General features: G+C 40.8%; 1 protein-coding gene across 2 annotated transcripts in view; it reads left to right on the forward strand.

Annotated features, from left to right (window-relative positions):
- Positions 1-14,466, forward strand: part of LOC119136390 (vacuolar protein sorting-associated protein 13B-like) — a 211,690-nt gene that overhangs the window by 151,153 nt on the left and 46,071 nt on the right. For both annotated transcript variants that reach the window (XM_037274793.1, XM_037274792.1), the window contains exons 38-41: positions 404-763; positions 9,642-9,844; positions 10,932-11,148; positions 12,578-12,762. In XM_037274793.1, the coding sequence (XP_037130688.1) occupies positions 404-763; positions 9,642-9,844; positions 10,932-11,148; positions 12,578-12,762 (965 nt within the window). The remainder of the gene's footprint in view (positions 1-403; positions 764-9,641; positions 9,845-10,931; positions 11,149-12,577; positions 12,763-14,466) is intronic.

The following is a 14,466-nucleotide window of genomic DNA, read 5'->3' on the forward strand; positions in this document are numbered from 1 at the left end:
AACATTAAGAAGACTTGTTTTAGCATTTGCACACACTAAATAGCCCATCACTAAATTGCCTATCATAAAATGAATAGACTAGAAAATTGCAATTTCACATTCACTGATGCAAAACCACAGAAGTCGGAACACCCACAAAGCCCTAAGACCAGTGTGTGTATGTGTGTGTAAGCATGATGACAATGCGTTTGTCACTTCCTCACTGAAAGCATTGCTCCTTTTAGCAGCCTTGATATCGTCCTAACTCACCATGTCATAAATATTACACAGTCAAGCACATTGTCTGGTTTTTAAAATATTGCCCTAAATCCATTCCAGGGAACTTGTGGTAAAATGTTGATAGTACAGTGTGTTTTCATCTTTTTTTATCCCTCTAATTCCATCTCTCTGCTTCCCTTGACAGCCGAACTGAATTTACAGTTCTCCCGCCCCTTGAAAATCAACCCAACACTGGTCAAACTGGAGCAGACCAAAGCCTACCTGAAGAAAATCTTGCCAAACCACACATGGAGCACCCTCACCTCTCATTCATCACCTGCCAAGATGCCAACCAGGGCCTTTTCCCCACCCTATCCAAGTCAAGGCCCGAGTAAAGCAAGCAGCATTGATGCCTTGGCTTTGTCCTTCCACAAGGTCTCGCTCCACACTACACAGATTGTGGTTGTCCTGGAAACGGAGGCCCATCCGATGAGGCCCAGCGTGACTGTGTCTGTGTCATCACTGATGGGAAATCTCAACTTAAAGACAGGCCCAAGTATTGAGGGTGAGTAAAACTAATTTGTTTTGGTGCACATGGAAATAACATTAAGATAAAAGATCACATTTTACAGTTGAGTTCAAAACCTCTTGTTTAAATGTGTTAATCGCTTCTGAAAAATTAATGCATTCTCGGTTGTACAAAAATGAAAAGTAGTCGACAATAGCAATACAATTCATTCACTCAAAACAAAGTCTCATCAAATTACATGCCTCAAGGTTAGAATGATCCAAAGGCAGCATTTTTGGACAGTTTGTATACAAGGGGGTTACTTGCTTCTTTCCTTTAGTTTGGGAATTTTCACATCTACATTTGCACTTCAGAAGTGCAGAGATATTTGCATTTGTTGTCATTGTTGCATCTTGCACCGTTTGAAATGTTCTTTCCTGTCTGACTACGATGCAGGCAGCGGGTGGCTAGCCACCTTGGTGTAATAGCAGTTTCTCTAAAAATCACTCTTCATCATTGTCTCCATGGCAACAAATAGGCTACAATTCTGACAGGTATCGCTATCAAAGAAGGGTGATGAGTAGTAATTAACAAGAGAGAAGACTGCTAAACTGCTCACAAACCGAGCAGTAATCGTAGTTACGAAACATTGAAGGATTTGCTTGGTGCTACAGTACACTTTTCACTGTAGCTTTGCTGGAATGACATGTCCAAGGTTTCTGCTCAATGGGTGCTATGACTTTGAACACATAATCAGCACACCAGATGATGCAAAAGTAGCACTTTGTGAAGCTTTCTTAAACGTTAACTCAAGATGAATGTTGAACAGCAGTTCATGTAGCGGAAACATCCATCTTCTACCCCACCGAAGAAAGTCGAGATGGTTTAATCAGCAGGGAATGTGATGGCCTCCGTCTTCTGGGAAACAAACTGTTACATTAATTACCTTCAGAAAGGCTATGCTATCAATAAAGGTCACTATACCAACTTGCTGAGGCAGCTGTGGAAGGTAATGAAGTCAAAACAGCTTGTAAAACTGACAAAAAAGGTTCTGTTTTCCCAGGAAAATGCTCTCGCACCCAAGTCTGTTGCAATCCGTCCATATTCTCCTGATTCGGCACACTCTTTTTTTTCATTGGCTGGGAAGATAAGGTCATATCTGCTTTTTGAGGGGTCAGGATGAGAATTATTCCATGAGAATCCAACACCGCTTGAAGAAGTGACTGGACCTCAAGGGACAGTATGTTGAGAAATAAAACACATTTGGCCATGTTTGCAAAGTTTGACCATTTCATCACTGTCAGACTACTAAATTTTTAGCATCACTGTCAGACTACAAATTTATTCGCAGCCCCCTTCCCCCCCTCCCTCTCTTGTGCTTGCAACTGTGAAACAATGCTGTTGTCGACAAAACAAAATCGTGCCTTCAAAGATGGTCTTGTGGGGGCTTTTCACAGCCTTCTTGATCAGTATTCTTCTTGTTCATCAGCTTTGAAGTAATGTCACTGCCATGTTTTATCCTCACGCAAAAGAATGTCCTTGTGGCATTCCGTTGTGTGCATTTAAATGTCATTTCTCACTTCTGTGCTTAACCACATCTGCAGTCATAACAGCTTGTGCATGCATTGCTAATTATAACAGAAGAACCAGAGACAGTGGCTCTTTCTCATGGAGTTAGAAGTTTCTTTTCTAAGTGGCTAGTTTGTACAGACTACATTGCTGTGGAACCTCTCACGACGGTTGCTGAGGGACAAAGACAAAATTGAAGCAGGGCTACATAAGTGCCTACATCTGTTTTACAGATGCTGATATAGGATTACATTATACTTTGATATGTGTGGGTCAGTGTCTAATTAAAACCTCCAACAACTTGCATTTTGTTTACTTTAGTATACTTAACTGCACAATGAAACAATACTACATGCTGCCCCAATTTTCATCAGCTTTTTCCATCTCGGATGTGTTGACGTTGACAAAAATGCACAATGGAACCTCTTAAGGGTGAAGACAAGTTGTTACCGGATGCTAGTTTGTCTCAGATTTGGTCAGATCTTTAGATAGGGAGAAAAAAATTCCATCGTGCCTTATGTAGTTTTGCGTAATAAAGAAAGGTGTTTCCCTCTGTTTTTATTTAAAAAGGTAGAAGCAAAAAGAAGCACTGGCGGACATTTATAAGGGAAAGAAAGCACGTGTTCAAAGTTAATCATTGGATGGTTATTGTTTTCCATACAAGTTTCACTGTATTGGTAAAAACATGCCGTCATTGAATTACAAATTGACAGGAGATACGGTACAAATATTTAGTTTGGACCAAAGTTGTTTTACTGATATTAATGCAATTTGTCTCCAAACTGGTTGTTGATATGTCCCAGCAAGATTATGTAGACATGCACATCTGTTCTGAGCGGCACTGCCATAAATATAACACTGTCACAATATGCTGCAAAACTTTTATTTGCTTCCTCGTAATTCCTATTTGAGCACTTGGTGAAAACCTGTGTGGTTTCTTTTTGTCTAGCTCATTATGGTTGCTAATATTTCTTCTCTTGGCCCCATCAGTGAAAGAATGTTGAAAAGTTCACGTGGGGTGAAAGTTGTCGATGTTGCCAGTGGAATACCAGAAAGTCAGTGTATGCTTGTGTGTGGGAAAGAGTATTTTGAAAGCAGATGTCCAAAACTTTGCTGTTGAGTGACTTGTTTGCCTCACCTTTTTTTTTTACTCACTGGAGAATTCTAGGACTCTTCTACACGTCTGTCATATCCCAAATTGTCTATGTTCCCCCAAAATACCTTCTCACAGTCTTTCCAGATTTGTTGCCATCATAAGAAGGCAGATGTCTTCAATTATAACAACTGATTGTTTGTTAGGATAGATCTCTCTCACAACGTTACATTTTTTTCTTTTTAACTTAGCCGAATCACCTCCATCACTCACCACTCCGGACTCTTCTGTCCAGTCCTTACCTCTGAAAAAAGATACCTTGGAAATTTACTCAGATGGAAGTTAGGATTTCATCTGGAGTAGCCTCAATCAGTCAGTTGAAATGACCCCCACGGGACTGGCTGTATATATGTGAGATGTTAGACAGGAGAATGTAATAAGACTACCGGTACAATATCTGCCACTACCGCTGCTACTCGTGTTGCTCTCCCAGCCCTGAGTAGATGATAGTTGATATTGATGAACCATGGCAGAACTGACCAGAAAGTCAGTGTGCTTGGAAGGAGACATAAGGTCAGGGGAAAGAAAGAGGGAAGGAAAATAGTTTCAAAGGAAGCATTGTAGAAGATTGATGAAACATTGAGGAAAAACAAAATAGATGAAACAGAATGAGGATACAGGCAAAATTAATCAATGCGCAAAGAGCAGATGTTGTGGAGGGGAGTCAAGATTCACTGGAAAAAGACGTCAGTGAACAAGAGAATGGCAAAAAGGGAAAGAATGAGATATGATAGAGGGCATAAAGTAGGCGAGAAAGCGGGCAAAACGGAGGTCTCGCCTGAATGTGTCATTGCACTCAACCCACCCCGGCCGGCTTGTCTTCATGAGACTCGAGCTGCTCTAACATCTGGGGATCTGTACCTGGTCAGAGCAGCCATGCTCTGCCAAGGAACAAGATGGAGAGAGGGGGGGATTAGGTTGACAGTGAGGTGTGTTACCAGATCCTGTGTTAATGAAAAGCAAGTGGGAGCCCCACATCCCTCCCTCCCTCCCTCCGTCCACGGCTCACCACTCCCCAAGGTAGAGGGGCATTCATAGTTCATTGGAAGAAAGGAGGGAGGTAGGCAAAAATAGAGAGAACAGATGTCCAAAGGTCCGTGAAATAGGACCTTCCCTAATCTCTCAACTCTCCGTCAGACTGCCCAAAGAGTGCCCCCGACTTCCTACGAACACACACGCCTACTTTTTCATGTGCATGTGTAGTCTGACATGCCAAGCTTTCACCTCGGTCCAGTGCCTCTGTGGACCCCTCCCAACAGCCGTGACACCCTGCCACCCTTAGCCCTCCTCCCAACCTTACCACCCCACTACTAGGGTAATTTGCTCTTGCACACTTGTAACGAAAAACGTCTGCAACAATGTGACAGTGACCCAATATTTATTTTGTGTCAATCGGTTGAATATTAATTGTTTTCTTGGATAATATTTGAATGATGATCAAATCTCTTGGTTTTCTCACTAAAAAAAATGCAACACAGTTCCAAGTTGTATTCTGTTATTCTACTTCAACTAACTTTATTGTATTCATTACTCATTATTTGTTCCCACAAAACAGACTTGTCAGTTTCCTCTTGCCACTCACAGGTGGAAAAGGCCAAAGAAACAGACATAATGATGAATTGTTACTTTTTTCCTCATGTGACTTAGATATTTGCCTTGTCTGAGATAGGCTACTCATAAACATTTATGTCATCAGTACTTATAGTATCACAATTGGGACATAAAAATTAAATATACCCGTAGTTGTAGCAATAAACTATTTATTTAAATGTTTACTAATATATTGCTATTTTAAAACTATGTTTTTTTAAAGATGTAAATTTGGAAAATGAACAAAAATATCTACAGCATTATCTTTTTGCCGCACTTTATGTGCACATAAATGTTAGTGCTTCCCACACTGCAGAATCTAACATGCCACGATTAAGTATAGAAATGTGAACACAGCTATTACTATTCATCAACTTTTTTTCTGCTTCGCTTACATGCAATTTCGCTATAAAAAAAGTTTTTCCTTTCTCGTGTGTGCGATATGGGAGGTTCTTGGTGATAAAAGACAAGAATTTAGAATCTGCAGTCTTTGTTCCGCTTGCCATTCCAGAACTTTGACAACAAATGAAAACATGTTTCCTAAAATTTCCCAAGCATTACTCGCCTTTTCTTCTGGATAATGAATTGGCTTGGCACATGTGTTACAGACCAACATTTATCACGTAGGGAACGTCTAATGACTTAGATGACATACAACACTTGTACTCGGGCTGTGATGTCCGCCCCTATGGAACCAGTTTCCCCTATAGTGGTCTAGTGGTAAGTGGAAAGTGTATTCCTGTGGTGAGTGACAATATATTATTTCTATTACTCTAAGCATCCCAGCTAGTCTACTGAGGGCTCTGCTACTTAGGTAATGACTCCTTTAGGTTTCATCTAATTGATACCAGTTCACCCTGAAGTATAAATCAGCCAGCCAGTGGTCAGATAAGGGCTGCCAGAAAGAAACTGAGACAGTAAATCAGCCTCGATCCTATCTAATCTTACCCAAGTGTTTGCCAGAGATGTATTTTACTTCACAAAAACTTCCATACACACCACCCACTTAGTTGCTGGAATGACATGTTATATGTTAGTCTGCAGAGAAAGGCTGGTGTGCACTGTATTAATGGCAGGTCTGTAGAATATTATACAGGTGAAGGTTAGCATATGCACGTCTCTGATTGAATGTTCTCAGCGTTTTGACATTGTTCCAGTTCTTTACATCAGTCAGCCACGCATGCACCAAGCTTCCTGGAATATGCTATCCTCATCTGATCATATACAGGGCCAATATATGTCGAGTTCTTATTTGCTGATTTACTAATGTCCACAGATTGGTACTGAAGTCGACAGTTACACACATACATATATGGTAAGGTATGAACCTAACGTATATGCCCACAAGTTAGCGAAAGTCCAAAAATGATTTAAAAGCCTATAATTTGGAATCCAATCACAATGAGTGAATGCGTGTACGGTACATGTTTATATACAAGTATGATTTTGCCATGTTACCTTATAAGGCTTTCAAACTGTGAATGCTAACACAGCATCAACTGCCCCCCGAAACAACAGCTGTAGGAGTTCCCCCGTGTGTGGTTGTTTGACTCTGCGTGTGCATACTGTACATGTCCATGCCTAATAAAGTTCTCCCGGTTGGTCATGTGTGAACCTCTTATTTTTATCTCCAACGTGACCAGCAGGTGTGCTTATTTTCCACTCAGAGCTCTGCTTAAGCATAGTTTTGCAACTTCTACACTGGCTTTTGTCGCTTCCTCATTGTGTGTTTAGCTTTCTGGTGCAATCAGGCCCTTAGAATGAATCTGACAGTAAAACAATATTGGATTGATACTGCAGTATTAAAAATGATATGTTATGAAGAGATTTCCAGCGGTTTGTGAACCAAAATGGCAGACGCGGTCAAGGTCAAAGGTTCACATTCCCAAGATGGCTGAGGTAGCTAAAGTCAAAGGTCAACATTCTGCTGTGCACAAATTTCAGTCCATCTTTTTCAGGATTATTTTTCTATGTCAAAGCAAGAACCTCCCCCTTTATGCAGAGCCTACAATGTCTGCATTTACCAAAATCTTCCGTTTTTATCAACATGCTCCCCATAAAAAGAAAAAAACAAGTTGGTGAAATATTACATGCATTAGAATCTCTTCCTGTTGAGTTTCTGTGTCATTTGTTCTGTAAACGCAACAAATTGTATTTGATTACCTCGACAGAACACTGCCGACACCTGGTTCATGCTCCTGTATTCCAAGTAGTTTTATTGCACGTTTCTGTTATGCCGCTTAATGTCTTTAGCTGTCTGCTGACTCATCTCCCGGGGCCCAAAATACAGTTACAGAGGAGGTTACAACAAGAGTCTGACTTGACTGGATGGAAAAATGGCATGTGATTCCCCCCGCCACCCCAAGCCCAGTAATCATTCCAAATTAAGCTAATTATTGTGAGCTGCTGCTGTTGGTGCTTCTGGTTCAAACTGCAGCATCGTGAGGTCAACTAGGCTATAAATGTTGATGAGAGTGTTACAGTAATTCCCCATTGTACTGTTTTTAAACACTTGTGTGTGATCTAAAGAGCATGTAGTGTGGTTTTGGGCTCACTAGTTTATACGTTCTGTAGTTTAACTATGGATTAGCATGTGTCTGTATTTGTGTCTCCCACTCAGAATCACTATTCAACATCTAAACAACCCTGCTCGGGGGTTTCCTTGAGCTGTCAAATAAATCCTCACCATGAAAATAATCCTGTTTAATAAATAACAACTCTCACAACACAACACCAGGAGACATCAGCAGGTAAACTGCCAACATGTATCAAGAGCATCTCGCCTGGAGAAATGACTCATCCCTGTGTAATCTTTCAAAATGATTTATACAAGAAAATCCCTCTTTCATTGGAACAGTGCTGCTGCAGTGTTACCACCAAATTTTGAATGAGATGCATCTTAGTCAGTTTTCCAATTCTGGAAGGATATGTGTCCACATACGTCGCTCACAAACCTCCACCCTCTGTCGTTAGTTAATCAGCGCCTGTTCCACTCCCACTTTCCAGTTCTCCTTAAAAGTCCACCTATCCTACATCACCCCAGACGAGCCCACTGGAATTTCTGCAAACAGCTGTGGCTTGAATGTGAAATGTTTTGCATTATTATTGATTGGATACAGGAATTGGCAAATGAATCCTGTGCCAAGTATGTAGTCCACTGGATATCACTTTCCAAATGGAACACTGGCAACAACCTTACCTGTATGCAGCTGCATTTTTTTGTTTGAGGCTGATGGATAGAATTCCCCCACTCTCTTTGTCCAAGTCAATAAAAAAACAAAGATGTCATGACGTTGATACGGTATCGGTTACATTTAACTGTAGCTAAGCTAAATTAGTCATAGCTGTTGAAAAGTGAAATGTTGTGTATTACACACTAGCTATGTTTGCAGAAGGTCATATTCATATGTGTTTGGAAAATAAGAAAACACAAGAAATTCACCTGACAAAAAAAAAATCCAGTTGCTTCAATTCCACCTTTGTAGATTGCTATGACCTGGATGACTGAGAATATAAGCAAACAAAGAAAAAGCACAATTTATACCTAGCACATTTTTCTGACACTTCAATCAAGCTGCAGGCTAAAATATATATATATATATAATATATTTTTAATGATCCCCTTTGACATCTGTGTAAGATAATACGGACTCTAGTTGTATGTGCACGCTCTATTTTTTGCTTCCCAGGACTCCGAGCCAAGCTCAGTGGGACCATAACTGCCGTCAAAAGGCAAAGGGCCACTTCACAGGGCATTATTAGTCATTCTGGTTTGAGGTTTCCAATGGGCTGGCTGCTCTTCTGTTGCCGGTGCTGTGACTGACCAGCTCAGCCCTGCCATGTTAACACTACTAGATGGGGTTGGAGTCTGCTGATTTATGAAGACTTAGAGGCCAACTTCTGGACAGCCGGTGACCACAGTTATGACCCATCTACGATTAAATGGAAGGACAGAGAGTGCTGTCTTATTGTGGTGGCTTTTGCTATGTTTGCTTCTTCAGGATGAGTGGGTGTTTGGCTTCATCATGCAGATTTCACCACAGGGTTTTTTTTTGTTCAGTCTCACTGTCTTGTTCAAAACATGTTGGCCAAGCCGACGTGAGATGATGGGACACATACTGGGTTTGTCAAATTCAGAAGTTTATTCAATAAGATTTAGTGTAGTCCACTTTGTTAGTGTAAAAGTGCATTCCTTGTTCTTCTATCATTTGTAATACTCTAATGAGCATACTCTGGAGCAGAGGCATAGAATATTTCAATTCTATATTTTTTCATACATTTTCTCCTTTTTTCAGTTATCGGTGGTGTTCTTTCTGTGTTGACACTCGTATGATGTCATGCACACGTTTTTTTTAGGACAGTTCTTGGCAGGAATGATTGAGTTGCAAGCTGTTCAACCTTATTTGGATTTGTAGGTTTCAAGGTAGTTATTAAATCAACAAACCTTGATTCTGTTTGATTGCCTTTTCCTGTATTTCATCTAATTCATAAGGTAATGTAATATGTCTGTGGATACTGTTTGCTATGTATGAGTGCTCTAACATTTTCCATCGTCCTTGTCCAATGTTTCTAAACGGTTGTGTAACCTTTCATCATTTCTTGTCACTTTTCCTGTTCTCCCAGATGCGGTACAATCTGCTTCTGTGCAGCTGCAGCTACAAGATGTGCTGATGAGAACAGGGCTGAAGGATAGAAGCCATCTCCTACTGGGGCCATTTTCTTGCAGCAGCTCACTGGAGGCAAGGTGGTGTCGGCACAGTGGTAGCCCTGGACCTGAAACCGGTCCCCCCAAACTGCTGCTGGATTTGAAAGGAGGCTTGCTGCAGGTCTAAATACCCTTTATATGTCATAGTTGCAGAACATTTCTCTCAGGAATATTCAGGGCTGAATACTTTTTGCAATTGTTAGATGCAATTGAAATTCCTTTTTACTTTGAGTTCTTTTTGGTTTCACTTCAATAGTATATATATGCTGATTAGTCTGTTTATTCTGCTTTTCCTCTTGGATTCAGCATTAACAGGTTAAGTTGTAGTACAGTGTGTGTGTGTGACTTCAGGTCTCATCTGCCATTTAAGTCATGGAAAATTATTTGGCTATTTCTAGGCCGGGTTATATTTTATATGTGGCTTTTTGCTCAAAGTTACATAATGCCCAAGCTGAGAAATCCCCTTTCCAATGTGACGAACTGTTTGCATTATTACTAATGTATTGTTCCACATCACTACTTCTGAGTGACCCCGCTCTTTATCTTTTTCAGTGGTTGCTCGTAGTACATAATTGCATGTTTCCTTTTGAAAATATTGGTGTTTGTGGTGTTTTAATCAAGTGCTGCACAAAAACCACTGGAATTCCTTCCGATTTCTTCATCTGATTTTCTCTCTCCAAATGCCTGACAGAAACTCCCTGAATTTTCCTGTTTTCAGAGTTTAGTCATAAATCTGTATGCACACGTTAGTTGGTAGTAGGCACACAGCGCCCACCATGTGTGAAAATCTTTTGCCTCAAAGATTCCTGGTCCTTTGTCCAAACCCCAGCAGGACCACATTGGTGGCGTGTGGGAATGGGGACATCGTGTAAGGAGCATGCTAGGTTGTGTTATTGCTGATGCACTGTAAAATGGTGACTCATGTGAATGCCTCATCATGTTTTGGAGGAAAAATAATGACCAACATCTGCATTTACGGTGCCCTCCTGAATTATTGGCACCCCTGGATAAATGTGTCCTTCAGCTTCTAAATTGTGGTATCAAATATTTATAATTGACTAGGGTCAATTGTGCTCTGGAGCAGGTTTTCCAAATGCACTGTGCTACCTGATCTTTCCATGAATTACTCTTATAGCTTTATTAGTTTGGTAAATCCTTCCATTTTCTCCACCCACCTAAAATCTAGCCACTCTACTTTTGCTCAACAGGTTTTCTGGGGACAAGAGCATCTTACCTGTCTGAAGCTGGTGGCGGAGCATCTACAAGCATATCACGCCACTCAGACAGAGCACTTGCTGGAAAACTGCCCGAAAGCCAAGACCTTCCAGACCCAGCCACCACCCTCCCCAGGTTCCTCTTGTTCTCGCTCAGAACACAGCTCTGATGATCTGCGAACAGGGCACTTTCAGTACATCCAGGACTCAGGTGAATATTAATAGTACTTGTATCTTGACTGGCAAAATTTGGGTGACACATTGGTTATCTGATGGCAGTGTCCACCAGAGATTTTTTGTATGAAAAGGAGTTTGAGCAGACTTGTTCTACTTAAAGTAACATGCTGTTTATTCACTTTCTTGGTGCTTTGTGTGTGCTGCTCTCAACATGCACACATAGGAACATACAAAGATACAAAGAGCATGAGACTACTCCTTGGCCGTGGACTAGTCATCCACTTTGTCAACCGTGGTTAATCTTTGTTTTTGGTCTGTTTTACATCTTTGAAGAACGTATATTGCTAGCACAAGGAACCAGGGAACAATCTGTTTGCAACATGTTGTCAACTGGCAGAGGAAAGCAGTCCCCTAAATACAGAGAAGTGCAAGTACACCCCCAAGGGCTGACAAAGGGACGGGAAGAACTCAAGGAGAACTGAAAGATAGAGAGAGAAAAAAACAAAAGGGTCTCTGCTAATGCGACTGAAAGTAAAACCATGAAAGTGTCTGTTTTTGCTTTTGTTTCGTCGTCTGTTTGCAGGAGAGTAATATGCTGGCCTCTTAACATGAAAGAAGCATTTGCCCACAGACAGATTTTGCTACTCCCTGAAATGTGTTCTCAACAAAGAATATCAGTTTTGTACCCCCTAAGGACAAAAAAATTATTCCCCACAAATAAACATTTTTCCAAAGCACTTGGATCCGAAACAGCAGCCACAGTTTTATTCAAACAGCACTCAGATGTTTCGATCCATGTCATCCAGCTTTTCAGGTGCTTGGCATGGTGCAGTCAATGGCTGTTTACAGAAAAAAGGTTTACTCAAGCCCTCTGTTTATATTTTGCTTCTTCGGCGCATGAACATTCTGAAGGCATGGAAACATTTGTTTTGTTTTAGGTTCCATAGAAACACCTATAAATGCATCAGCACGACATTTTACAATCTGGTCAAATCCCAGGTCCGATTTTTATTCCGAATGTGGAAATGAGATCCGAGAAGCCCTGACTAAAAACAAAAGGAAGTGCTTCTCAGAGAAATAGAGACGAGAAACAAAAAAGGCACAGGATTTGCCCTCTTCCTGAAAAAAATCATGTTATACCTGAAATTCATCTTTTATGAGGAATCCATGCTAGGTATAAATTGAATTTATAATAGATATTTTTTCCAAATTGATAAACTTGACAAAAACCACAGCTTTACCATATCAAATCGCAATCCCACTGAATGGAATCACCCTTAAAAATGGACCCATGTATCGAGGTACTCATAAAATCATTTTGTATTTGTCTTCTTCTGTGTGTTGTTGAAAACACTTGTTCATGATACATATCACTGCTTACAAATTTGGTGTACAATTGTTTCGACTTAGATGAAGATCTGATTACATTTTATGACCAATTATTACCAATTACTTTTTGACAGCTTCCCAAAGATGGCCAGGACCACATGAGGTTGTGTTCTACAGTGAAACAGAAGATAGCCCAGGACTAATGCTGTGGAGGTATCCTGAGCCTCGTGTCCTTACCTTCATCAGGATAACTCCAGTTCCTTTCAACACCACAGAAGACCCAGAAATCAGTACGGCTGACCTTGGGGACGCCTTACAGGTAAAAAAGGGAACATTCATTTGTGACATTGCCGACTGGGAACAGCAGAAATTCCCAGCATAGGACAAAAGTGTTGGTTTATGTCAATGTGAGTGTGCTGACCCAACTGTATAACCTGTCTGTTCCTGACAGAATTGGTCTCATCGGAGCATCTGTAGTTGGGAATGCCAAGATGACATATCATAAAATAACGTACACCTTAGTCTTGCAACACTGCTCAAACACAGACATACTGTACGCTCGTACACAGACGTAGATCACATTATCAACGATGTCACATCTGGAGGATGCAAAGAGTGACGGTGCGTTATGCATCTATGCAGGATATATTAGCTGTCTTGGAGTCGTGCTGCTAAGTCGAAGGTGGTAGGCACCTACAGAGCAGAGATAATCCTCAGTTCCTTCACTCCTCCTTGCTCAACATCGGTCACAGTGAAGTACAAATAAATTCTCCAAGCTGGGCTGCGTGCCAATATGATTCTCATGATCTGAGTCCAGAGAGACCCACACCTTACATGTTATTGAATGACATGGAGCCATACTGCCCCTCCAAACATGTAATGTACGGTGAGACAGCTGTGAAAGTCATCTTACATGCCCTGGTGTGAAAAGCCAGGTGTCTTCAAACCCAGATGAGGTTATGTTTTTGGCAGGCTGTTGCAGCTACTGAGTCTACTGAGGTTCAGTGAGGGATGAGACATGCTATTTATTTCTTCTGTCACAAGTTTTATCCATTTCTGTACCGTTCCAGCATAGTTATTTGAATGGCATGTTCCTCTTTGTTGAATCACTCTCCTTATTGTCTCCTTTGTGTCTGATGTACAAACATACTGCTATTTCTGACAACAATTTTACACCATCTCATAGTTTTGTCGAGACTAAAGTACAAATGTTATTCTATGAATGTACCAGCATAAGTTCTTCCCCAAGATTTCACAAGTTGCCCAGTCTCGGCCATTAGTTTTGCTATGATTCAAAATTTAATGTGGCGACAATCAACAAAAGTGTTGACATGGGCGAGAAAGAAATTTCTGTCTCATCCGCCCACCACAAATCACCACGCGAAAGAATTGAAGTACATTCGAAACACATTGTATTTTACACACATTCATTTTACTTTTTTGCCATGGTCCCATCCTAGTTGGATTCAGAAGCACTGCACAGTATCTTGCGGCCCAGAGATTCTGTGCAAGCTGGGCCCACAGCTGTAAAATCCGGAATGAGCAAAGCTCATAGACTTGAGCTGATTGGCCTCATATAGTGTTACAGTTGAAGGAGGCAGAGAGCGATTAGGCTAGAGAGTGAATGCTTGATTGAAATAGATGGCAAAGATGATTGGGGGAACTTCAGAATCAAGACTAAGCCAAAAGCAGGAGATAAATTATCATCCGAAGGATAATGCTAATATTTGGGTTACCTGATTTAGTAACCTGAAGGTGTCAAAAATTTAGAAACACTTCTCACTCTGATGCCGTGCAGTTGTAAACCACAATGAACGACAATCACAATCATTAGGGTGTTAATTTTAATACTTAAGACTTAACCCAATACCAAAATGTAGTGTTATCTATAAATAAAGTTGAGTTGAGTTAATGCACACTTGTGATGTTTAGGTCCTGGGCCAAATGTAAATTCCAAAATGAAATAAACTATCATTTTTGCATTGTTCTTTTATGAACCAAAGAAGAGCTTTTATTAGTTCAA

The sequence above is a fragment of the Syngnathus acus genome, chromosome 16 (assembly GCF_901709675.1).
Source record: "Syngnathus acus chromosome 16, fSynAcu1.2, whole genome shotgun sequence".
NCBI lineage: Eukaryota > Metazoa > Chordata > Actinopteri > Syngnathiformes > Syngnathidae > Syngnathus > Syngnathus acus.